The sequence below is a fragment of the Lichenostomus cassidix genome, chromosome 1, assembly GCF_008360975.1.
Source record: "Lichenostomus cassidix isolate B80296 chromosome 1, HeHo_3.0, whole genome shotgun sequence".
Lineage (NCBI taxonomy): Eukaryota > Metazoa > Chordata > Aves > Passeriformes > Meliphagidae > Lichenostomus > Lichenostomus cassidix.
The window spans coordinates 75,390,349-75,417,260 of record NC_139479.1 but is presented as its reverse complement, the minus strand read 5'-3'; the positions used below and the strand labels follow the sequence as shown (position 1 = coordinate 75,417,260).

General features: G+C 36.9%; 1 protein-coding gene across 1 annotated transcript in view; it reads right to left on the bottom strand.

The window, feature by feature from the left end:
* Positions 1 to 6,822: 6,822 nt before the first annotated feature.
* The window catches only part of PGR (progesterone receptor), a 34,776-nt gene continuing 14,686 nt past the window's right edge, over positions 6,823 to 26,912 (bottom strand). The window contains exons 4-9 of the mRNA XM_085064500.1: positions 26,110 to 26,226; positions 18,461 to 18,763; positions 16,903 to 17,047; positions 13,432 to 13,562; positions 10,238 to 10,395; positions 6,823 to 8,814 (exon numbers count right to left, since the gene is read on the bottom strand). Of these exons, the coding sequence (XP_084920626.1) occupies positions 8,659 to 8,814; positions 10,238 to 10,395; positions 13,432 to 13,562; positions 16,903 to 17,047; positions 18,461 to 18,763; positions 26,110 to 26,226 (1,010 nt within the window). The 3' untranslated portion in view covers positions 6,823 to 8,658. The remainder of the gene's footprint in view (positions 8,815 to 10,237; positions 10,396 to 13,431; positions 13,563 to 16,902; positions 17,048 to 18,460; positions 18,764 to 26,109; positions 26,227 to 26,912) is intronic.

Genomic DNA, 26,912 nt, shown 5'->3' with positions numbered 1-26,912 from the left:
AGGCTGACTTGGGACAGAGCAGATAGGAATATACAAAGCTATTCTACTCAATCCTGAGGAACATCATTGTGTAAATAAATAATTGGGGACTAAATAAAGGTGCTGATGCAGGTGTGCTCAACTGAATGCATATTTAAGTAGGACCACAGTCTTTAACACCTTGTAGTCCAAGTGTCTCAAAGATTTTAGATTATTGTCTTCTGCATTCTAGCTGCTAATTTAACTTCCACTTAAAAGAAATACTTATGTTTTTATACTGACTAAATGCCTTCCCCTGTTGTTTTATATGGCATGGAATGCTTAAAACTGAATTAATTAATTTGGAAAATAAATAACCTATGGTAAGTCCCAGCGCTGTCCAGCTACAGCCTCTGCTCCCACATCAGCACCTCTTGCTAGTGCTGCTGTGCATTCTGCACTGCAGGGCAGGTTTTTCAACAAACTTTCCCTCTGTATGTTTTTATGCCAGGAGATCAGGAAAGCATTGTAACTTATTTTTGATGCTTTTACAGGCTGGCAGTTTGACAGCTGCAGTTGTTATTGAATTCCCTACCTTCCATGTAAGAATAAATAAATAAATAAGGTTTTGTTGTATCCTGTCCTTTGAGTCTTGCAGGGGGTTTGAATTGCAAACAAAATGGAAGATAATTCTGCCCCCCACCCCACCCCATATGGGCTTAAAATCAGTAAATGATCAGTGAGTATTGTCTCTAACCTGGAGCTGCCAAAGTATTCCCCCAAAATCAGCCTCTGGGGAGCTGCTCTGTAGGCCTGCAGCACAAGTGGCTCCACCAGCCTGGCACTGGCAGCTGCAGAGCCAAGTCCAGTGCCAGCTCAGTGTCATCCTGCAGCTTTACCTTCCAGTCAATCCAGGGGATTTCTGTACATCTCATGGTAACTGAAGAGTGAAACACTTCTCATACCACTGCAAAGCAAGCACATCCCCAGTTTATTGGACATGGCACAATGTAGCCAGACAACACCTTTACAAAAATACTTGAAGCTATTATTTCAGATGTACAAATATATAGATGAAAGCTTCTCTTCACAAGAGGAAAATACAGAAATCTGTTATAAGTCTATTTTTTTCCAAAAATAAAAACAATAGCAACAAAGCGTAAATTATATCTATCATGATCCTGAATATTAAATACAGAGAAATATGAACATCAGTCCAAAGATGTCTCAAAGTTAAGGATTATTTGGCTTTCTACAGAACTTTTCCATTGAGGATTACAAAGACTCTACAAAGTGTTAATGTATTACACATCCAAGTAACCCATTGGGAAAAGAAAGTGTGTTGAAGGCATAGGAAGGAGAGAATAATAAGTGTTTCACAAATATTGGAATTGGGATTTAGAGGCTGTATGAAATTCAGAAACTTCAACAGGTCATGCATTGCAAGAGTGCCCAGCCTTAGGTTGTGCTTTCCTCTATCATGTAGTTTTTCTTAAAATTAATAGCTGTCTTCAGGGAAGGCTTTAAGTGAAAAACTTCATGAAGTAATATTTTCAAAATTTCAGATGTTTGGATTTATTTTTTTTTAATGTCAGATTTGTGCAACCTTTTGGCTGTGGGCAGCCAAATAGACACATGTACTTTGAAACTTAAGAAAGGAGAGTAGTTTCTGTGTCCCAGTAACATCTAAGCTGGCTGCAGCCATCACTAGGAACTGCATGTAACAGGAATGGGGGGTGTGATTGTGTAAAATTATTGTAAGAAATGACCTGGCCAGCACCGTGTGACTATATTGTAAGCTGAGCTTTAGGATACAAAACATCTAAATTTTTAAGTGAAAAGCATTGTCACCCTCAGCTGACCAATGCTTGTTGTGTGGTGATGACAGTCCCAAAAGATTATATTTTCATCCATTGTATGTAATGAGGCTCAGGGTCTGTCCTGACAGCATTATGTCACATTTTTTCTATTCAACAGTAGACAATTTTTGTCAAGTGTGTTGTCTACAAGAGAATATGCTTACATGAGCCAGCAAAATCCATGTTTTACTCCTAGGAATGTTGCTGAGATCTTGGAAAATGGTGAGGAACATATTAATTGCACTACAGGCATCTCTGTTACTACTCTGAAAGAGAAATACTCCAACTGAGACACAAAACTCCAAATACTTCTAACAAAAGATCCTTACATATAACAGTCTGCCACCTGCTAGCCTGACATTTCACTTACTACTCTGAACACCTAAAGCTGTGTTCAGCCTCACTCCCTCACTTCCTTGGAGCAGCATGTGAAAACTCATTCCACTCTAAACTGCTTTTGATTTTTGACGATGCAGAAGTGAATTATGATGCTGTTTTTATAAATCCATTTATACAAAGGACTGACAGAAAAATACTGTGTGAAACACTCTTATTCATAGAGTTGTTTTTACATTCTCTATTAGACATATTTTGCAATAGCTGTAATTTAGTGCCTTTTGAATAGATGTGTCCATATGGGGGAATTTATAAAATATATGGATTTAAGGTTTTCAAAGTTTATCCAAGGCTCCTTGGAGCTTCCTTTTTGTGGCATTGAATTAGACATTCATTTAATTTTAGCATAAAATCAGCTTTATTCAGACAATATATAATTGTATATTCCTTTGAAACAAAATTAACTTTTAAAACTGCACAGTGATTGCAGGTAGCCAGGTATTTCTTTTTCAAATACTCTCAGTAAGACCACGTACACACCTTTGTGTGTGATACTGCCATGCTGGCTTGGTGCTTTCCTTATTCATGCTCCATATAGCCAAAACAGGTCTGCCAGAATAAATCAGCTTCCTCAAGCAGCACCATGATGAGGACATTGTTCTCAACTGGAGATATTGCAGATTAGAGACTCAGACTGGGCATAACCCAACAATACAGGCTATGAACTGTAAGAGCATTGCTGTATCCCCATGCAGTATATGAAAAATTAGCCTGTGTGAGAACTGTACATCCATGGAATGAGTAACTTATGGTGATGTCCATATAAATCTCACCTGTGTAACACAAAGGTCTCTGTATTGATCTGCCCAGTAATTTCTGATGTGATGTCAAAGGTGCTTATTATGCTCATTCCCTGCTTTTCATCCAATCTAGCCCCTTGTCTGAAGCTCACTGATGCAGTGTTCTCAATTCCTAACAATGATTTATTTATTTTTTTCCTCAGCACATCAAAAAGAGATTTTAGTCATGAACTGGCTGGGTAGGTATTTAAATTGAGTGTGGGAAAATGTAGTAGAGTGAGACTACTTAAATGACACTGTGAGAACTTCCTCACTGATATGCCTGAATGCTAAATTGGTGGAACTATTGTGCTCATGGAGGTGAAAAGGTAACTTAGTTTTCATGGTCAGAAAAACATGATCTATGACTAACAGCCTCAGGATGGTATTTTTATAATTTCTTGCCCACACTGGCAAGAAATTATAATTGAAATGTTGCCAGTTTTAAAGGATATACTAGAATTATATGAAAGCTCACCATTATTTGATATCCTTTATACATGCTTTAGATGCCTCATGCAGAGCACTGTAGGCTCAACCCAGGAAAAAAAATCCTAAATGTGAGCAAAAAAATACATCAAGGGAGTAGCATTTCTCATGCATTTGAAGTTATGCAACTGCTGCATTAGTTCCAACATCACTTAAGGATTATTTTCTGTGGGTTATTTATTTTCTCCTTAAGGTAAACAGACAGATAAATTTTAACTTAGTTATTAATATCCATGCAGTCACCTTTTACTGCATGTTTCTGTCCAAGCATCTGAGAAGCTACAGTACCATTCTGCATGCAAGTAATGTCAATCTAATAAATCAATAGCATTCATTGAAAAAAAAACCCACACAAATTTTAAAATAAAAAAATACCTAAAATATTAGAGTTTTTTTTCCTTTTCATCTTCCAAGGGAAAATGAGAACTAAACTAAAAGCAAATCTCTGTTCAAGTCAGGTCACCATGACACAAAGCAGTACAAACCAATAAATCCAGCAATGCTGACAGTCCAGCCTGGCAGTATGCACACAGGCTTCCGAGCCATGGAAAGTTAGGAAGGCTTTGGGTATTAGCTCTGTGTCTGCAAGCTGACTTCCCAGAATGAAAGAAAGGTCAGCCTGCCACAAACAGCATGTAAGGCAAGAAATGTGAGCTTGGAGCTGCATGGCTGCAGGGGTGGAGTGCAGCCCCATCCTCTCCTGCTCTGCAGATAAACCAACCTTAAGTTTGGGCAGGTAGGAGTATGGGAAGGAAGGATCCCTGCAGGATCCCTGTGCTGATACATCACTGGTAACTGAGATGAATATTTGGGTGTGGGTAGGAACACAGGAAAGCAGCTTACCTTCCCATTAAAGGTAACGGAGAGAGACCTATTACTCTACTTGAAAAGAAAGAAAGAAAAAAGCTGAGGTACTAAGAAGGCATTGACTCGTCAGAAAATACAATTTTAAGTCTCACTTTCTCTGTTGCAGATATAGCATGAGAAAGCATAACTGCAGTGCAGCTGAAGAACAGCTGCAGATAAGAAATTTATGTGTGTTTATTATGCACAGACATAACCAGGCCATTCCAAAGTCCCATGAAAACAATTGAAAACTCCTCAGATCACACATTCCTCTGCCATGGACTAGTTATTAAGGAACCTACATCCCCCCATCCCTAAATGCTGGTCAAAACTGTAGACCCAGCTGAGATCCTTGAAAACGTGAGCCAAGTGTTTGATCTTTTGTTGATCTTTTGTGTTTCTTGGACCACAGAGAGCTCAACTGCAGAGCAGCTTGTAGAGAAAGAGAACAGCTTGCTGAGGCTGGAGGTCTCAGTTCTCCAAACACAGGTGGGCTGCCATGGCCAGGCACTTCAACCTCAAAAACATTATCAAAATCTATAAATATGATGCTTCTGCAGAGCTGAATCACAGCAGCAAAGCACTTCATGGGTTGGTTTGTTTGCTTCACCCAAGCACTAGCAGAAGTTAATGCTGAAGGGCTCAGGTTGAAAATACCTCCACTGCACAGAACAGGAGAGGCTTAGCTTCTGGCATAGCCTGCGTTATTTACCGAATGAAGAACTTCTAGTAATAACACTCAACAAAAACCTGTAGAAGATGGCTGGCAAGCTTTCTAATTAATACAACAGGTTTCATACTTTTAAAATGTAATCAGGCACATCCTAAATGTCAGAAAACAAGACCATCTGCTGAAACCTCTCATTTTTAGTGTGCAAATGCAATATATCCAGCATTGTTTTGCCTTGTTCAATATACTGAAAAGCACTACAAGATGTTTATTTAGACCTATCTGTAAAGCTCAGGTCAAAAATGTTCTGATCTTTAAGAAAGTATTGATGGAGAGAAACATATACAACCACAAAACCTTGTACTCAGAAAAAAAAATCAAGTAATGGCTCTCTGAATATTCCTGCAGATTTAAAAAGTCACAGTACACAAGCTTTCTGTAGGGAAGGAAGAAATCAGATGTTTTGATTAGTGTTCATAGAATCAGAAAAATCTAGGCTGGAAAAGACCTCCAAGATCATTGAGTTCAAGCTTTGACTGATCTCAACCTTGTCAACTAAAGCATAGAACTAAGTCCAGTCATTTCTTGAACACTTCCAGGGATGGTGACTCGACCACTTCCCTGGACTTAACCAGTCTTTCAATGAAGAAATTCTTCCTGATGTCCAACCTGAACTTCCTCTACAACTGGAGGTCATATCCTCTCCTGTCACTGGTTATCTGGAAGAGGCCAATCCTCACCTGGCTACACCCTCTTTTCAGCCAGTTGAAGAGTGACAAGTTCCCCCCTGAGCCTCCTTTTCTCCAGGCTAAACACTCCCAGCTCCCTCAGCTGCTCCTCACAGGACTTGTGCTCCAGACCCTTCCCCAGCTCCCTTTCCCTTCTTGGGACCCTCAATGTCTTTCTTGCAGTGAGTGGCTCAGAACTGAACACAGGATTTGAGGTGTAGCCTCAGCAGTGCTGAGTACAGGGGGACAATCCCTGCCCTGGTCCTGCTGGCCACACTATTGCTGATCCAGGCCAGGATGCCATTGGCCTTCTTGGCCACCTGGGCACAGCTGGATCATGTTCAGCTGCTATCAACCAGCACACCCAGGTCCTTTTCCACTGTTCATGGTGTTTGTGTAACCCAGAGCAAATGACAATATCAAAATGGACAATAAAGGCCATTTAATAAACTAGGCTAAAAGTAGGAAGTTCTCAAATTAAAATTTTTTTTCAAACCTCAGACATAATGATCACAGGACTTTCAGACTCTTATAGAAGTCACAATTAGCAAATCATTCTATCTTGTATAGGGCATTTATCATGGTCATGGAGTTCTGGGAATTTTTTTCTGTGAGTCAAGACATTTTAAAGAAATAGTATTTGAAAATGCTTTTTAACCTTTGTTAGCTATTCCCAAATGATATCTTTTCTTCCTTTTTGATTATGCCTTTGAGATAAATATAGTGCCTTTCAGACTAATCTGCCATGTTTATGGGACATGGTGACATGTCAGCCACTTAGGGATTGAGTAAAAGGCTGATGTAGGCAGATCCATGCATTACTAAGGCAAACATACTGCCTGCCCTGGCTTCTAATTCCAGAATTAGGGTGATGAGAAGTAATTTTTAGTGTGGGAAGTTTCTGTTATCAGTTTAATCTAAACAGTAACATAGATGGTCTGCTTACACAGTGGTAAATCATGTGGCAATAGTTAAATTCCAAAAGAATGCATGGAAATGTTGTTACATGAAAGTGGAATGGTTGAAACGGACTTCTTTACTGAGCATCACATTTACTGAATGCAAACACAAAATAAAGAAAACAAAACTTCAGGATGTAGAAATAAAGAATTTTGTGCTATTTATTAAAACATAATTGCTTTAAGGATCACAGTTAAAAGTCAGACTGTATTGAATATGAAAGACATTGCTTGCCTGGGCAGTAAGAAATGACAAACCTAGCCAGCTAACACAAAACTCTGTCTATACCACTTTATCCAGGGCCACATATTTGCACCAGCTCTAGTGGGTTTTGTACTGCTGTGTGGGGATCTCAAAAATGTTTTTATTCCCAGTTGTAATGTAGCTTCTTTTTCGTTGGCTTTAGGAAATTATGAACAGGACGGACAGCTTTACTTTTCAGCTGTCCACAATTTTTTCAAGAACTAGGATGTAATTTAACCAAAAAGCAACACTACTTATGCTTTTAATGAGGGGCACCCTGATTTAGCCAGGGATACTGAACTGATATCCCAGGGGCCTTTGTTCATGTGACAAGGGTATGTCTGTACAGACCCAGCTACGCATCACCAGCAGGACACAGTCACACAATGGGGGCATCTAGCAAGTCAGGGGGAAAAGCAAAAGCCCAAGGCCAGCAAGTACCCAAACAAGACTCACCATTTCCTATGTTTACGTACCATTTCTAGCAACTGGCAAAATCTGTCATATTTTAATAGACTCATAAGCTCTTAAGGCTTATCTCTTTCTCTATTGTTTGAATGTATCTACAATTTACTGCCTTAAATGCATGAGTTGCTTCATAACCATATTGAATGAGCAAACACCACCACATTATAATTTTTCAGTCAGATATTCATTACTGTGGTAAAACCTGACATTCTTCCTGAATGTATAAAGCTAATTTAGTCCAATTCCTTTTTTACAGTTACCAAATTATAGTGGCATGCTTTCAAAATAGAAAATATGTAGCTCCACTAAATTGTACTGAAATGAGTCTGATGTGTATCAAAATCTTTGCAGTCACATTTTCCATTCCTTTTTGCATCTAATCTCACTATAATTTGATGCTAATGGCTGATTGAGTGCTCAGCATTGGAATTCAAAACATTAAGATTATTAAGAGTTGTACTCAGTGAAAACATCTCTATTTAAAGCTTCTGAAATACAGCATGTTAAAGTTGATGAATTTAAGATTACAGCTAAGTGATTTAGCTTTAGTAAGTGCTGAACTTTTAAGGAAAAATAACACAAACCAAAGCTTAGTGGGTTTGCATACACATTACTTCTGGTGTAATACACACTGAAATTTTCCTAAACCTTTTGATTTTTGAAGGAGAGCTTCACTGAATGCTGCAGAAAACAATATGCTGGACTGAGCATTTCAATGGAACATAACCACAGATGAGATTATGAATGTACACTGTATGCCTAGCACTTTAGTTACTCATGATGGCATTGCAGTAATAAAAAGTGAAATATCCATAAGAAAACATAGGCAATATTTATTTTAATTCCTTCAAAATCTTGGATTATGCAGATGACCACATGTACCCATGCACACAATGTACTAAAGTAAAAATTTTGCACTATGTCATACCAGAAATTCAAGAGTGTGCAATGTGTAAGAAAAATGTATAACTGTTATTAGAAATCTGGAAAGTCTATTCATTGTCATCCTTACGCATATCTAAAAAGCAGCCTAGACAAGTTTACAAAACATTTCTTATGACTGTTGTGATTTTTGCAGTTAAGGAATCAGGAACTCACAATATGTACATCAAGCTTGAATGGCTTGTGTATGTTACAGGTATAAAGCAGTCGGCAGGGTAAGTATGTCAAATATGCTGACGTCCTGACATTGCAAAATCTTGACCAAATAAACAAACAAAAAATGACCCAGAAATCATCTCTATGATAAGAGAAAACACATTTCACTTCTTGTGAAAGAGAAGAGGTTTCACCATCCCTGCTAGAATCTTGGGTAGCTGGGCAGCAATCACCTCTGACATCATCTCAGGGAATTCGACGCTCAGTGCACGGGACTGGAGAAATGTGTTCAAACAGAAGAGATGGAGCTGTTTCACCAGCTGGATTTAATAAAATAGAAACACAATCAATCAGGAGAAAAGTAATGCAGTCACATAAACATTCTGTCAATCACTTATACATTCATCAGCTGACATCATTCTAGACCTTACTCTGTCATTTCTTGAATCTATAATGAGGGTACTTGTCAATACCTATTAATGGCTAAATTCACACATACAGCTATGGCATGTCATATAAAAACACTGCTTCACTAATATTACAAAGTAGTATCACCCACACTCATGACACATGCGATGAACAATGGCAACTATTTAACAAGCATTCAACCTTTCATCTTATTCTCACACTCAAAACACGGGTCAGTGCTTTGTTAACTACGTGCTGTTTAAACACTGCTCTGAGGGACAGCATTTACTGCTTACCTGTGAGCTTTGCCATGGTTTTGATTATGATCAGATCCAGATATACTGCAAACATTGAACTCCACAGACTCTCATCCCCTAAAAGCAACTGCTCAACATGTGACTATTTCATCTCTTCTAGCCTTTCTGAGAGGTTCCAATTTTTATTTCAGACCAGTGACCACTATGTTGTCAAATATAGTCATATTTCTGCTACCTTAGGCTTTAACATCACACAATCTCTCCAGTGGGATCATCTACTTTTTCCTCCTATCTCCCATCACTTTAACATCTTGAGCTGAAACAGGGGCTTGAACAAAGATACTCTATGGACCAAACATCACTCTGCTATTTTGCAGCAAGCCTCCCTCCCTCTTTCCCTCCCTCACAGGTTATTTTACTGCATGCATTTGAAATGAAGATACTGAATTAAAATGAAATGCAGATTTGCTGAGTGCTGAAGAACATAAAGATGCAAAGATCCTGTCCACCCTGAACTCCTTGTGAGCTTTTCACAACCAATGTTAAGCTCTAAAGTGCTAAGGGCTTGGCATCTAGAATTCTCAAAGATTACTCAATTCCTAAACATAGACAGATACTGAAAAAGTATAGAATATAAACATAAAAACAACTGACTTAAGGTCACAAAGCTGATCATGATCGCCTTTCTCTAATTCTTATTAGCCTGACTTTGCAACTTGAATTGTGTACTTCTCACATTACTTTCCTGAACAAGCATACACATGCTCACACACACACACACCTACCAAAGCCCACACCTGTACTGGTTATGTTACACTAAAAATGAAACAAAATGGTAGCACTCTAATGCATGTTTTACAAATACTTATATATTGTATACCATAACATAACACTACATATATGCTGATGCTGAATATATAGCTATCTATTCACACAAATATACATAATAAAGGAAAAATGTTTTGTTGCTTTCTTCTTTTGTTTAGAAATGCTAACTACTTCCTTCCACAAGATTACTTTTAGGAAATACTAGTTCCTTCTTCCATAAAAAGCAAAACACATTAACAAATAATCTTACATCATGCATGGAATCCATGAGTTTTGTAAGCTGATAGAAACGCTGTGAGTTGGCCACAACACCCTTCTGGCGCAAACCAATTGCCTTCACCAGTTCTCTGATGTAACTTGTTCTCATCTCATCAAATTGGCTTTGACTTCTTAGACCTTCCAAAGGAACTAAAAAAACCAAAAACAACAGCTGAGCTACAATTTAATCTGAAAGCAATGAGAGAAATTTAAATTACAGGGAAAATTTAAAGTATTTCATGCTGTACAGTGCAATTCATTACTATGGGCCAGGTACTTCTTCCCATTCAAGAGTTACTCCAGAAACAGTGATACAATTAATTAAAAAGATATACCAGCAACATTCAGTAATTTTGCTAATAACCTATGTCTAGAAGTATCCCTAAGCTCCAGCTACATGGGTTTGCTGAAACCAAAAAATATAGATATATGGCTAAAAGAACCAGTCCTGCCTTTGGGGAAGTATGTTATGGGCCAATTCATGTTTTCACTGCTGAGAGTGAGCCCTCTTCACAGCAAATTTATGATAGAGAGATCTAGCTAGAGTGCTTCAAAACAGACCCAAGCAATGAACCAACAACTCCAAAGTATGGTAGACAGTAAAGCTTCCAGGGCTCAGGCCTCCTGTGTGAATCTCTTTCACTTAACAGCACAGATCAGAGTCTTAAAGGTGAACAGCTTTCTAGAAAAATTAGCAAGGAGGAGAAATTGGTTGAACTCCTCTTCAAGGTCAGAACAGCCTAATTTTCAAAGCCTGGATGGTTTTGGACATTTCTTAACAGCAGTTTCATAAAGAACTAAGGAATGCTTTCATATAAAGTGACTCTGATGGAGTTCAGGGTTAGATGGAAGTCATCCTTGACTTACATCTCTGAACCAGCAATTAAGTCTTTACACTCCCCCTTGTGAATTGATTTAAAAGGTATCTTCCACCAATGAATGGCCTGTTTCCTTAGAATTCTGAAAAAAGACAGTCACATTCCTGCCTAATGACAAAAAGCTCCTCTAAGCTCTCTGAGTGAAGAATTACAGTGTCTTACATGGACAAACAGAACTTACATGGACAAAGAGAACAGCTGTTCCCTTCCCCTGAACATATGTAAAGAATGAGGATGCTTTTATTCAGTGGCACAAACTGAGCCAAAATCTTAATGCAACAAGATTAGAAATTCCTCTAAATAAGAAGTCTGGAAAGCATTACATTTAAGCCACAGCAAACTCAAAGAAAAAACTGTAAAATCAAATATAATGTTAAAACTTGGGCTGAGGATCCATTCAGAATTAGAAATGTATCAAGACTGATAGTTTAATATGAATTACTATTTCTTTTCAATTATCTGGAAAAGTCAAAAACAGCTCATCTAAATAATAAATTGAACAGAAGACACAATGAGAGACTAAAGGATTAGGCTTGATTTACTGTTAGTATACAAAAGCCTAAAATGGCTGTACTTTCACATTTGATGAGGATTAAGATGAATATCACGACTAAATAAAAGTAGTCTTAAAAAAAACACTTCAGAGAAACAATGAGGTTATATGGCTTTTTGAAAATACTTTTGTGGAATTGTAATTATACAGTACCAAACGTTTACTAAATGTCTCAGCAACAATTGTTAGGTGTGTTCCTTTTCCCAAAGAGCTGACAAATTGTTTTTTCCTATAAGACAATAAATGAAGGAAAGAATAAAAAGCAAAACTCATCAGAACAGGTAGAAATACTTTCTTTTTTTCCAAGTAATTTGTTGCATATACATAAACATATCATCTTAAAAAATAGCTTCTTAATGCAACACAGTTGCTAAAGAATGGTAGCTTGATGAATTCTGTTAAACTGATCCACTCAGCAATGAGAGAGATTGGACCAACCATTGTAATGTTTTTTTTATTTTGATCTGAACTTTCTGGAACAGAGACAGCTGGAATATCACAGATTTATCTAAATGTAATGTCAGAAGATAGACAAGAGGGTTCATTTGTGATGAAAACAATGTGGAAAACATTTAAAATAGGAATACATTCAGATTCCAGTAAAGCAAGTGGAGTTATATCAGAGAGTGACTTTTAACCACATGACCTTTAATGCCTTAGCAGAGTGTTTGGTATTTTTGCTATTCTTTTAGTAATTTCTGTGTTCATATGAGCTAAATGTGATAGTTTTAAATTTATGCTCTGCTGAGACCAAAATTTTTTTTAAAGAATGGGCTTATGCAAATATCAGCCAAGTATAGATCAAGAAGGAATAAATTTTAATTCCTTATCAATTACTCAAACTTTGTAAAACCAACAAGCAGGCTACACAGGCAGAATTTGCACATCTCTCCTCTGACTCTCGTGTATTGAGAACCAAACTTCTATATTCTTTCAACTATATTTTTCAAAAGTGCTTATTCTCATTTCTAACAGCACCTGTATAAATTTAAAACTTTCTATTTGGGGATTCGTGACAAACAATTATGGCCTCAGCAGATGTAAATTTTAGCATTTCAGAAAAGGTTTTGGAAGATAAGTTCACCAACTACCACATTTCCTACGTAAAGTGGAATGCAGCTGTATGCTGCATTCTTTAAAAGATGCGTATGATTAAAAGTGACCATGGATTTTGTTTCCAGAGAAACAAACCAAAGAAAAACATTTCCATTTGTTTAGATCTGTGCTAAACTTCACCTATTTATAACTACAAAAAGCTGAATAAATGCTGGTATTGTTTGTCATGTCCAATTCCCTAATTCTTTTGAGCAAACATGCTTTAAGATCTTGGTCAAGATAAAGCCCTCAGTCCTGGTAATTTATTGAATATTTTTAAATATATTCTAATACTTTTAAGGTTGTTTTGGTTTGGTTGGGTTGGGTTTTTTTTAATCTGTGTAGAGTCACTTGAATTGACGTTTCCAGGCAGAAATACTGCACAGTTGTTTTGAAAATGTGTAACACAGTATAGCTATATGTCAAAAGGGATCCAACATTTCCCTGGTGTCTTTATACACAATAAAACCAACAATGAATCACAAATTCTCTGTTCTTTATAAACATTAGAAAAAAAGTACTTTCAAGTCTTGGAATACTAACATTCCTCCTAGGACATTTCCACTTGTTAAGCCAGAGGGCTTAGTGATTGTGAAGTTAAACAACATGGTTCAGAACTCTTTTAGTAGTGATGTGTTACAAAGAAATAAAAGAACCTACTTGTGTTGAGAAGTAACAGTGCTTTCATACATAGGAACTCTTCTTGGCTAACTTGAAGTCTGACAAATTCCTGTGGGAGTTGCCACATGGACAGACACAGGGAATAGAACGATGATTCTTTCATCCTCTGTCTTACACCCAGAAAAGGTAAAAAAAATAAATTAAAAAAAATGAAAACAAAGAAAAATAATGGCTCCAGTACTAACTGCTTGGAAGAAATGTCTTGTTAGCAGTTTAATTATCACATTACCAAAAATTAAAAATGAGATTATATACATAAACAATTTTCTGAATTTTTTGTAACTATGCTAGTTTTTAAATTGTAATAAATGTGCTATTATTTTGGATGTTTAATCTGTTAATGCTGTCCAGAAAAATACCAAAACTTGGAGACCACCAAAGCTGAATGCTAACCACAAAAATAAGGGGTTTTCAATTAATTAAAAATGCCCTAATGATTAATTTCAAACACTACTTTATTTTAGAAGTTGATAGATTCTTGCATCTCTGTAAATATTTCAAAGCATAGAACTGAAGATAAACCTTAAAGTGTGTAGAAAACTTGTTCTTAGCTTTTGCAAAAATGCCTGCTTTAAAATACTTTGTAGCAGCTCTAGCCTGGTACTTCAAATAGCAATGATATTCTTTTGTAGCATGTTATGCCATTTAAGAAACAGTTGAAAATGTTACATGCCAAGTAAACAGAGACATCAATACAACCTTTCCTAAACTCCCACAGAAATAAAAAGAACAAACCACACAAGAAATACATAAAACTGCAGTGTTCTTCGCAGCACTTTGATGCTATGTTTCTCTGTGATTTTGGTATACTGAGTATATATTATTGCACATATCGTATTTTTTAAGAGAGTACTTTTCAACTGAAATGACTGCAACAATAGCATTATGAAGTTTCTAATCTAGACTGAATTCACTGCACATTAACCTGATGATCCAGTAACTTGGACTGATTTTAAAAGGTTGCATCACAATCCAGGTAAATTAGGTGCAACAACTAGAGGAAGATTAAATTTTGCTTCCCTGCCTGCTAGGGAGTTCAGACCAGCATTCCAACCTGACTGCAGATAGTAACCTCAGCAATGAAAACAGAAGATATTTTCCATTTAAAAAAGACATTTTTCAATGTACTGAACTTTTTTCTTGTTATTTAAAATATTTCTGCTATCTTGGATGAAAATTATTTCGATGTTACTCAACATCAGGTATCTCATACCAGCTCCTAAGAGATATAAACATAGAAATTTAATCTTTTAGACCTGAATGGACTTGTCACTATATCTACTTTAAATCTCCTTTTCTGTTACTTTCTGGTAGCATCTCTTCCTAATTATTGCCTACAAAGAGCAATAGCAGCTTTCAGGGTTAGTAGCTTAAATGCTGTTCTTACTCACGTTTTCAGACACTACAAAGCACAAGCAACAGTTAAGTCCTTGTAGAGTATTAATACTATGAAATCTTTGTCAAACCAAGACTCTCAGCTTTCTTGGTCTGAACTTGAGGCTACCAAATACATTCTTCCTGAGAAGCATAACAACTCAGTTCACTGAATGACAAATTGGCTGTGACACAATCTTTCAATTGTGGTTCCATGGTAATTATGAAACAGCTAAGGTGTGTGCTGCCCTTGCAGAAGGATTTCCCATTATCTCTTTCTAGCTGTAGGCACACACTCCTGTGATTCTGGCATTTGTGCCTGCACTCCCACACGGTGAGCCAGGTCAGGGATCATCTCCACCTGCTAATGCATGGCTTTTTCCAGGGTACCTCTCAGGCATATAAACTCCTTATCTGTTTGACAGTGCAGCCAGATAGTGTTTGATCCAGCTTAGCTTAAATCATGGGGTTGCATGACCAGGACAGTTAACTTTTTTTGGCAGTGTTCAGCAGTTACCTCTGCTTCAAGTGAACGGGAAAGTACAATCTTAGATATCATCGTAGACAACGAAGTTGTTTACATTTTACTGATCTAAAAGCTAACCTATTTCCCAATAAATAGTTGCAGCTATGATTTAGTGTGTCAGTTACTTTTCATGTCTCATTGTTTATAACATTTCTAATATGACCCTGATGAGATGTTCTATAACCAAGAGAGGAATATGCTGTCAGCACCCAGTGTAGATGATCCTGAGCTGACAATAAGGAGCTGTCTCTGGTGGATTATAATGAGAGTTCACAGATCTCAACCCTATTCCTGAAGAAAGTACTTGAAGTCTTCTTTCCAAAGTGTCAGCAGTGATCCACATCTGGGGTGACACTCCAAGACATGATATTACTGCTAAAGCCATCCCACTCTGTGTTTCTTCTGAATGCAACTATAAGATGTATCAGACTGTGCTGGGACAACATACAGACAGAAGTTCTTTCAATCTCATCACTTCTAAGTATTTCAATTTGTACAGCACAATGAATGTGAAAAAATGAGAAAGAAAAGAATTCATTACTCAATAACTTCACAGTGATTTACAATCATCTGGAAGAGCAAAGGTCAGGAGCTCCAGGGCCAGCTCCACTGAATATTTTCTGTAAAGAACTTCACTGGGACGATCTTGCATGTGTTTAGATATTAAAATCAGGTGTCTAAATGTTCTGCAAATCCACCTCTTAATCCTTACACAGTATGTCTTAAATACCACTTATTTTACTTTCAACTTACTTCACAGTAGTTCTTTTAGTATTTTAAGAATAAAAATAACTAAGAAAAATGTATTAAGGAAAAATAAATATAGAGATTGAATTATGTTTTACTGCTCCTGGCAACCTGCCATGTACTATAACCAAAGTCTAAAATTACAAGTCTGAAAATATAAATTCGCAGAACTGGAAAACTGACAAAAACTGAAATGATGATTATCTAAATTAAGCAGCATAATGAAGAAAAATACAAGCCAAAAAGCCCCTCCCCCAGCAGAAAAGAGCTGTCCCACATATTTTTTCCTTGATATTGAAATTCATTCTTGGTGAAATTTTTTTACAATTTTCTACCAACAAATGTACTTTTCTAACAAGAAATGCACTTTGGAAAAACATTTTTATCAGAAAGTGTCAAAACTGAGCATTTAGATTATATGCAAACTGCTTGCAAAAACCACTCAAACAAAAACAGCAAAAAAATAACACTTAGTTCCATTTAGTAAACTTGTGTCTTATTCAGATGAATTCAAGCAAACCTTCGGACAGCATAATTATTATTTATTACTATTTTTCTCTTAGATGATCAAAATACTATTTGAACTGCTTTTGCTTGACCATGTAAATAGAATAATTGGGGCTCCCACAAAACCCTTCCCAAAGTTATTGAACTTTGATATGGTCAGAGGACTTTGCTCTGCTGTTAATTTTGAAAAAAGAACAAGTAATGAATGAAATCTTGGCCTCAATGTAGTCACATTACCATTGGCTCACATAAGTTCAAAACATTATTCATAGAATGCAACAGCAGAGTCTACTTACTCATTTAGAATCAGATCTGGTGCAAAATATAACATCTGACCACTGACATGTTTGTATGATCTCCATCCCATTGCAAAAACCATTAGACTCATCCAGGAATATTGGATGAGGGTTATCTGATCATCGATATGCAAATTCCGAAAACCTGGAAATTAAATTAGAAGACAAAATATTTCATAATTCTCATTTAGACAGCAACTAAGTAAGTGTTTTGAGATTACAAATTTGAGCTATCAAACTGTGAATACCTAGACAGACAAGTGGTTTTGGGGATGTAGCTCTCAGATGTTTGGGTAATAACTGCCTATCTCACTAAAAAGGTAAACTTGTCTAAAAAGACAAGTTAGCCTCTTGTCTTTTTGTTCTGATCCAATATTTTGAAATGTTCAAACCAAAATTTATTTTAGCCAGAATGACTGTTTCAGAGAACAGGAATGCATCTAATTTTCCTTTGGTAAAAATATGACAGTTTGTAACATGATCACTGTAACCAGCTGTCATTTCATTTCCATTGCTTGAACATCAGTGTTCTTGACCTGAGATGCAGCTGTAATACAAAAATATCCATGTATCAATACCTTTCTTGCATTCAACTAAAGAGGAGCATATTCAGTTGTGTGCTTGTGTTTGATAACTTTTGCAGTTTGATAAATTTAAAGATTGCCATGAATTATGTGAGTCAAACTAACAGCTTCCTGCCACTGAAAGCAGTGCTCCTGTTCTTCATCACATGGTCCTGCTGCCTCCTTCAAGCAAGCTCTGGCATTCATGCTACTCCTCAGTGAACTGGTTCAGTTCATAAAGACACAAGAGAACTACAGAGGGTAAAGAAAAGGTTTCTTTTCTTCTCATTTTGTCAGATGAATCTATTCACCCAAGAGGTCTGCTAAGTGCCAACTGCAGTGGGAAGAGCAGTGAGAGAGACTACTTTGCTGCTGTTTCCTGCAGCAGCAAAGTGTCAAATTGAGCTCACATGAAACTATTTTCCAGGCTTTCTGCTCAATATATTGATTTCTATATATCCCAGAATGACCGTGATGATCTCTATGACCATACAACACACATAACATGATTTTTTTTTTTAAATCCAGTTGTGGACATTCATAAATTCAGTTACTTCTCATTACCAGTCTGTTTGTGAGCTGCTCAGTCCTAACTGGTGTTATTTATTAAAACTATTCTTTGTTGCTTTCAAAAATTCATTTTAGTAATAATAAGAATAAAGAATAAGCAGAAATACAACTTTTCTTATACCAAATGAATAAATTAAGAGTAAGAGGTGTTGGGGTAGAAAGGCTGCTACAACAATCACATACAGGAACTCTCTGAACTCCTGTGGTTTCTTTGAGTGAATCTAAATATGCTGATGGATTCCTTCAAATGTGCCTCCCTATTAAAATGTATTTGATTAATTATATTATCTGTTAAGTGGAAGCTTAATAATTTTGGAATTCATAAAGAATTAATTAACAGGCAGTCAAAAACATTCTCTTTAGACTGCTCATCCCATGAAATAGTTGCTCAACTACAATTCACTACATATAAGAAATTACATTACCTGGTAGCAATTTAGACCACTTGACTACACAAAGAAGTTGCCTCTCACAAAGATGATTCAGACTGGTCAGCAAGGAACTTGGTGTGTCAGGTTTTGTATTGTCATAACCAGCATAGACAACTTCTGGCTCGATGCCTCGTAAAACACTTATCATTGGGGGAACAAACTGTATTTCTTGATTTGGAGAAAAGGACAGCCTTTGGGTTAGAGACTGGCTTTCGTCTTGAAGGGTTGCTGGCTGCTGGAGTGCAACATCTAATGTTCTCACAACCTTAATTTTGTTAAACTTTTTCAACTTTCGACCTGAAAAAGAAAATTGTTGACCTGTTAAAAAGAATTAACCGGTAACATTAGCATTTTCCACTAATGTTGGATTACACTTTTAATCTATACAAGGAAACTAGAACTGTCTTCAGAAGAAGTTTTCTATTTTTTGACTATGTATGTAATTGAGAAATAATCATGGAAAATTCTTAAGAGCTTCTCCCTCTGTATCCTACTCCCTTCACAAAGGGATGAACAGCACCCACCCATTAAAATTATTGCCATGAATTCTAGGTTACAGTAACCTCATAAAGTGTTTTCTGGTTCAATTCCCACTGTTCTGTCATATGCCAACAGTCGAGCCAGCTGGCTCTACAGCTCAGTTTCTATTTAATGTCAGTTAAGGATACTGTTTCTTTTACTCCCTAATATTCAAAACCAAAAATGTTAGTTATTAATTACTACACACAGAAACTCCTTTCCTCCAGTTCCCTAAAAGCATTTCAGTCTCATAGCTGAATCCTGTTTTGATGGCCAGGGGATGAGTGAAAGACTAACAAACAGTGTAAAACCACGTCAACACTTAGAAAACACTTCACTTTCTAAAGCATAATTTCCCTCTTCTAGTGTTTTCAATTGTCATTGCCATACCGCAGTAGTATGAACAACATTAATTAAAAAAATTAATAGCTGAATTGCCTTCCCAAAATAAGCACAGACGCATGTGGAACGGCTATGGAAATATATACAGCTCTAGGTAGCAACTCTTCAAATTTCGTTCATGGGAACACTCTGCCAGAGCACCCTATAGACAGAGAAAATCAAACCATCAGAGGTTCAAAGACAATAACCCTCAGTGACATATTACCATATTACAAGTTTCAATAAAAAGGCAGAGGTGGCTATATGGAACACATTCACTTTAAACAGATCCTCAAAGGTGATGAAAACCCTGCTGGATCATTAGTTCTGCCAAACAAGTTTGGTGTAAGGAAAAAAGGGTCAAAAATGCAATACAGTCACTGATACTTATGGTCTGATTTACATGACAGTGGGACAGCAAGAGACATGGGGGTGATGGCAGAAACAGTAACGCTTATCATGCAATGAGATCAAGGGTCATATTCCCACTAATTTAACTGCAGGTTTCATTAGTTTAGTATCAAGTACCCCAACAATCATATGCTCATTTTATCACTTGTGGTAAGAATAAAAATATTTCTGATTAGAGATTTCTTATTAAAGAACCAAACACAAAGTTACTTCTTATGTTACAGCTGAACCAAGAAAAAAAATAAAAAAAGCAAAACAAAAAACCACAGAAGAATAGACAATTTATTATGCCAAAAGACCTAGAGCCAATTTCTATCATAACAAACCTATACATAGTTGTAGACACACTGGGAATTTCCCACGAAGTATTGTGTAGGCATGAAGGAAAACAGAAGTAACAATGCATTTGATAGTTCATAAATAATTATTTCAGGCATTTTCAGAAATAATGGCTTCAGATACTTTTACAGTTCACAGAACAAGTAAAGAAAGAAACCAAACAGAATACTTATCACATGGAAATGTTAGTAGTTAATAAGTACCCATGTTTCCAAGTAACTAAATGTATCAGAATTAATGTCACACTGGTTTGCAGAATTGCTTATGTGTTTATTGCTAATTGTGTTGCTTAACAGCCACCAGTAAAACAACTCGTCTTGTTACCTATCTACTCGAGAGGTGACTATTAATAACTCAGTAAACTTTCCCATCTACAACAAGGAGACCATGTCAAATTAATAAAAACTCTTAAGGACATAAGGAGAACAACAGAGATTTGACAATAGTTTTGCATTTGCTGTTTACAAAATACCCAGGTAAGCTCGTACTATAAGATAAATAAATGTCTCCACTTAGTCCCATAATGGGTAAATAATACTAATCCACTCTAGCAACTACTTTTCTTAATACTATAACCTGTCTGTGCATATTTAGATAGCACATACTCTTTTTGTAACATTTTCATTATTTCATTTTACGATTGCCAACCACTCAAGCAGTTTCTTGGTACTCACTGTACCCCTATCCTTGATTACTATGAATAGCATGTTTATAGCATTTGCTTACTACATGTACCTAGAAAACATAAAAAAATAAAATCTATTTACTTTCACAATCAAATACATTATGATTTTATCTTTACTATCTAATTCTGTATTTTAATATATTTTTAATCAGTATATAGAATCATACTTAATGGTAGACATTTTATATTAAAAGGGCTGGGTATCTAGTTGAAGTCTAAAAGGTAGTGAAATCACTACCCTTCTCCTTACTCTTTAATGAGGTGAAAAGCATCAATGATGTATTATTCCTGACAGAACATTATAGCCCTTACTTTAAGGTCATTATGCTCTTGTGTTTTATGTAGAAAAACAAGCTGTGTAGACCTTAGGGGGGTGTATACAACATAAAGAAACAAAGCAGCAAAGCAGAAGTAACACATCTTGGTTTTAATATACCCTTTGATCCTTCCACAGAAAATATTACCTGGAAAATTAATTCACATTTTTCTGCAAGTAATCACTGCACTGCGGACTGAAAGCTGACCGAAACAATGAAGAACACAACAATTTAGCAGTACAGCTGAATAAGGAATCTGTGATAATCACCCTGGGAAAATTACAGATTCACTCATAATAAATAAAAGAGTTGAGTACTTGCTTATTCCAGGAGCTGATCCAGCTACCTGCTATCCTATTAGGTTTAAGATTAGAAAGGGATAGATTAATGTCTCAAGTTATGAGGTTATAAAACTCAAAGACAATTAATACTTCCATGGAGAATGACAAATATGGTACTATGAAATGAATATTTTTATTGATCCTTTCCTTCTATAGAATAAGAAAGAAGAAACAGTCCATATAGGGAAATCAGTTACTAAAGCTATATGTTGCTAATCCACAAATTATTTAAAACTGACTTACAATTTCTTTTAGAACAGTTCAGGGGTTTACTGCTTTGAAATTAGGGTTGAAAAATAGAACCATTGTCCACGTAACATAATATTACACTCTATCTATATGGCTGCAACTCAGTAACATTCAGTGGAAAACAGGTGTACTTCTTTATGAAGTAAGTTTAATTAATATAGTAATTTTTGGAATCTTATCATTAACATCCTGTAAAGTCTTAGTGTTTCCCATGTTAATTAAGCAATGTAACAGGTCTGCATTTAACTCAAGACCAGCATTAAGAAACTAAGTATCAGGTCTCAAAGAAAAAAAATGTATCTAGGTAAGTTCCGAATGGCAGAAACCAGAAAATGCACAAAAAATCTTGACCAATACAGGCCACCAACACCAGAACAGATTTAAAGTATTGCTGATTCTGATTCATTTAAAATACTCAAGGATGTCTCTATGTATGAAGTTTATTCCAAGAATTGGAAATTTGCACATGGACACTTATGAGAGAATCATAGAATACCAGGATGGGAAAGACCTCACGGACTATCCAGTCCCAACTTTTTTTGGCAAAAGCACAATCCAGACAAGATGACCCAGCACCTGGTCCAGGTGAATCTTAAGTGTTCAACAGTGGGCAGTCCACCACTTCTCCTGAGAGATTATGCCAATGGCTGATTTTTCACATTGTGAAAAATTTTCCTCTTGTGTCCAGTCAGAATCTCCCAAGGAGTAACTTGTACTCATTATCCCTTGTCTTTTCCATGTGACTGCTTGTAAAAAGGGAGTTTCCATCTTCTTTGCAGTCATCCTTTAGACAGTGGAATATGGTGATAAGGTGTCATCTAGGCCTTCTTTTCTCAAGGCTGAACAAACCCAGTTCACAGAATCAGAGAACCACAGAATCATTTAGGTTGGAAAAGACTTCCAAGATTATCAAGTCCAAATTTTGACTCATCACCACCTTGTCAACTAGAGCACTAAGTGCCACATCCAGCCTTTCTTTAAACACCTCCAGGGATAGTGACTCTACCACCTCCCTGGGCAGCCCATTCCAGAGTCTAACAGCCATGTCTGCGAAGAATTTCCTCGTGATGTCCAACCTGAATCTCCCTTAACACAGCTTGAGGCTATATCCTCTCATCCTGTCACTTGTTACCTCAGAGAAGATGCTGACCCCCATCTTACTACACCCTCCTTTGAGGCAGTTGTAGAGAGTAATAAACTCCCCCTGAACCTCCTTTTCTCCAGGCTAAACACCCCCAGCTCCCTCAGCTGCTCCTCATAGGAATTATGCTCCAGACCCTTCCCCAGCTCCCTTTCCCTTCTCTGGACACACTCCAGCACCTCAGTGTCTCTCTTGCACTGAGTGGCCCAGAATTGGACACAGGACTCAAGGTGTGGCCTCACCAGCGCCAAGTACAGAGGGATGATCAATCACTGCCCTAATCCTGGTTGCAACACCATTCTTGATCCAGGCCAGGATGCCATTGGCCTTCTTGGCCACCTGGGCACACTGCTGGCTCATGTTTAGCCTTTCCTCACACGGCAGGCTTCCCAACCCTTTGATTATTGAGATCTTTGGGAAAATTATCCAAGTCCTGTAGCATCCCATATATGAATCATACCATGTTGATCAGCACATCAAGTCATGGGTAGGAAATATTGCTCATGTGATACAACAAAGGAAAAATAAGAAATTACGGACAAGAAAAAGGAAGAAGTGTAGCAATAACCATAGAAAGAGTGTTGTGGTTAACAGTCTATCTTGAGATTTTATTTGCAGTTTGAATTTTAAATCCTCATTTACAAATAGTGTAACTTAACTTCAGTTTTCCTCATTTTTGCTCTATATTTGTCTATTTTCTTCTTTCAGTATTAAGCACTCTATTTCAGCGTGCATAGAACAATTAGCTTCCTAATTCCCCCAGAACTGTTGACAACACTAAGAGTACCTGAAACACTACACTTAAACTGAGGCAGCTGAAAAAAAATAGAAATTCCACAGTCACAGCTCCACTCAGTACTTCCTTTTTTCCATTTCCTAAGTGTTCTCTTCTGCTTTCTATTTGCTGCCAGATTACTTCTTTCCAGAAGATAGTGTAGGGGGGGATATCAGGGCAGAAATCTGATGAGATGCCATGTCCCTCTAAGAACTAGAGAAACTGGACTGCACAGGCTTCCCAAAAATAGGAAACAGCTTTGATTAGGTACACTTAGAAGAAGACTAAACAACACAACAAACTGGCTATATAAAACAATCTAGCATTAAATACAAAAAAATATTTACACTTGCTTTTTAATAGCTGAGAAGAAAAAGGTGATCTGAAAAGGTGATGAGAAAGACGAAGATATTACTCTCTTATGACCTGATAGCAATAATATAAAAGTCAGAACACCTTTATCCTCAGGTGTTGTCGGAGGACGTACATCCTGATACACTGAGGAGACACTAATGAGGACACACCATCCCATCAATATTGCTGGCAAAAGTGTCCAACTTTTTCTGTTTCAAGTACCTACACCCACAGCAAAATGTATAATAAAAAAAAAATAAACACTAGAAAACCTAGCATCCATGAAGCATACAAAATGCAGAATGAAGTCAAGCCTGCTGGTGATTTTTCCTGTGTAGCATTACTATGCAGAACAATGCTGAAGCAAAAGGACTAGACAATGACAGTGACTCATCTCACACTCTTCTGCTTGTTGAAACTGCTGCCCGTGATGTTAAAACATGTGGGGTTTTGTTATTGGTGTTATCCAGAGTATCATAAATGAAAATTGAGGTTAGATCATCATCAAACCCTCAGCTGTGCAAAATTCACAGCCAGGAACAAATTTTTATCTGTATTAATTTACACCCATTAGAATGGTTTGGACTGAAGGGATCTAAAGATCATCTACTCTAGGCCCCCTGCCTTAGACAGGTATATATTCTAGAGAGCAAATGGATCAAACTTTGCATGTTCTCCCAAATTTGAAAAGGCAGGCACTACATCTGCCAACTCCTCTTTTCCTGAGTGTTCATTCTTACTCTGTACTTTCCAAAGCCTACTATGGACCTCTGCATCCTTGGCTTTCTCCTCATCCAAAGTCAGGCAAACAATGCTTTAGGTTCTGCCTCTGTAGTAATACTGTTTCTCCACTGCACTACCACTCCAGCTTTAAAACACACCTTCAATCTGAGAAGGATCCAAAGGATATGTTCTTCTCCCTTTGTCCCTCTCCCCTCAGCCCAGTGCCACCAATGAGCTTGTCAGCTCCATTTTTCCTTTTTTTTTGTACTTGGAGGCGGCACTGACTGACAATATAAGAATGACACAATGGCCATGTATGAGAATACTGCAGCTCCATGGAGTTTGCATTCAGCTTACAGGAGCTGGAAACACAGAGCTGTGCAATCAAACTGTCAGTCTGAAAACTATACACACATTTTAAATTACAAAGGAATGCTGGTTAGCAAGATAACGAAATGATGCACAGTATATAGTGCCACCTCTCTTTCAGGGATAAAAAACAATACTTAAATGTGGGGGAGAAAATGTAGGGAAGAGGTGGGGAGTGAGAGAGACAGACAGACAGACAGACAGAGAGCTTTGATGTGTTAAAATAGATTATATCTGAATAAAGCAGTTTTTTGCCCTTCTTTTTTAAACTCTCTTTGGGAACATATTCTATCATTTTTACATAGCCATTTTCTTATAGCCTTAGCAGCATATTTTCAAGCTTTGTGTCGATCCAGCAAACACAGGAAAAAAAGCCAGGAAAAACATGCATCATTCCTGCCTGTCAGCACAGCAAAACTTGCCATGTGACTACCTGACCCTACACCATTTTCTCCCTGCAGGTTTTAAAAGGCACAATGCTCAGTTTTGATTAATGATACATAAAAAAACCCCAAATCTGTTACAGCAAGAACTAATAAAAAGATGGAATTTCCCAGCATCTAGTATGCAAAGCCTGCAGTATTAGAGCAACTGTTCCTCTCTGGTGGAACAGAAGGACACAATTTTGTTGACATGTACTCAAGCAATGGTGGTGGGCATAATTTCTTTTCTTCAAGAAAAGAAAAGGGGACAGTACTGATTCCTGATTTCAGTGTTGTTTTCAATCTGCTTGTTTACTTTTCATGTAAATCAAATTTTCTGATCCAAAATTTTTAATAAATACACACCAAAGACCCTGAAGAAAACGAACATAAGGGCACACAGACATTCCTAGATAAAGGTATTTTTGTTTCAGTGTTTTCAGACTCATTAAACAAAAATGCTAAGAAATTATAAAAATCAGGTAATTTCTCCAAAAATAACATTTGAATGTAGTTCTTTCCTTTATAGTATCAAAGTAAAGTTGCTTAATCTTGACAGACTGGAGGCAGTGTACTTTACTGCCTGTTTTTATAAATCCATTTGAAAAGCAGCTCACCTCCCAGGACCATACCAGCTTGACAGCACTTCCTCAAGCGACACGCTGGGCAGTTCTTCCTCCGGATTTTATCGACTATGCAGTCATTTCTTCCAGCACATAAATAGTTGTGCTGCCCTGCAGGCACGAGAAAAACAGGATGAACACTATGTTTTCTAATATAGCAAAATTATTTCTGTGTATAAATGTTCCAAAAATAACTGAAGATTCAAATGAGTATACTTGAACCATTAAAGGACTCCTTCATTTTATGCTAACTTTTGACTAATTGTGTTATTGTTTAAATATAATGTTTTATTTGTCCTCTTTATGAATGAAACTCCCCATCTATGAAATTCCAAAATAATAAGCAGGTAGCATGAACTGCTTAAATTATTTTACTAACAATATTTCTTAAATAAATCAAGCACAAGGATAGACCTATTGTTTTTTCTAAAACTTGTTTTTCTTTGAAGTTATTTATCCTGTTTTCAAAGAACTTAAGCAAATTTTGGTTGGATTGATGTGGACTTTCTGAAAGAAAACAGAATTAAGAAGTTGGGGCAGTACAAAAAAAAAGTCCTTTAAGCAGAGTAAATGACCTCTGGTGGAGAAGCAGTTCTGTACTAAACCTGCTGAAATACCAGCTGACCAGGTGCAGCCAACACAGCCAAAAAGGACAAATAGAATGAGGCTGTAACTTTGTGGTTTACGTTAGTTTAGTTTATTTTTTAATTCTGAATGACATTGTTAGAAAGAGTCTGTCATTACTGTATTGAAATGCAATCCTTTCAATGAAATTAGCTTTCAGCAAAGCAAAAGAT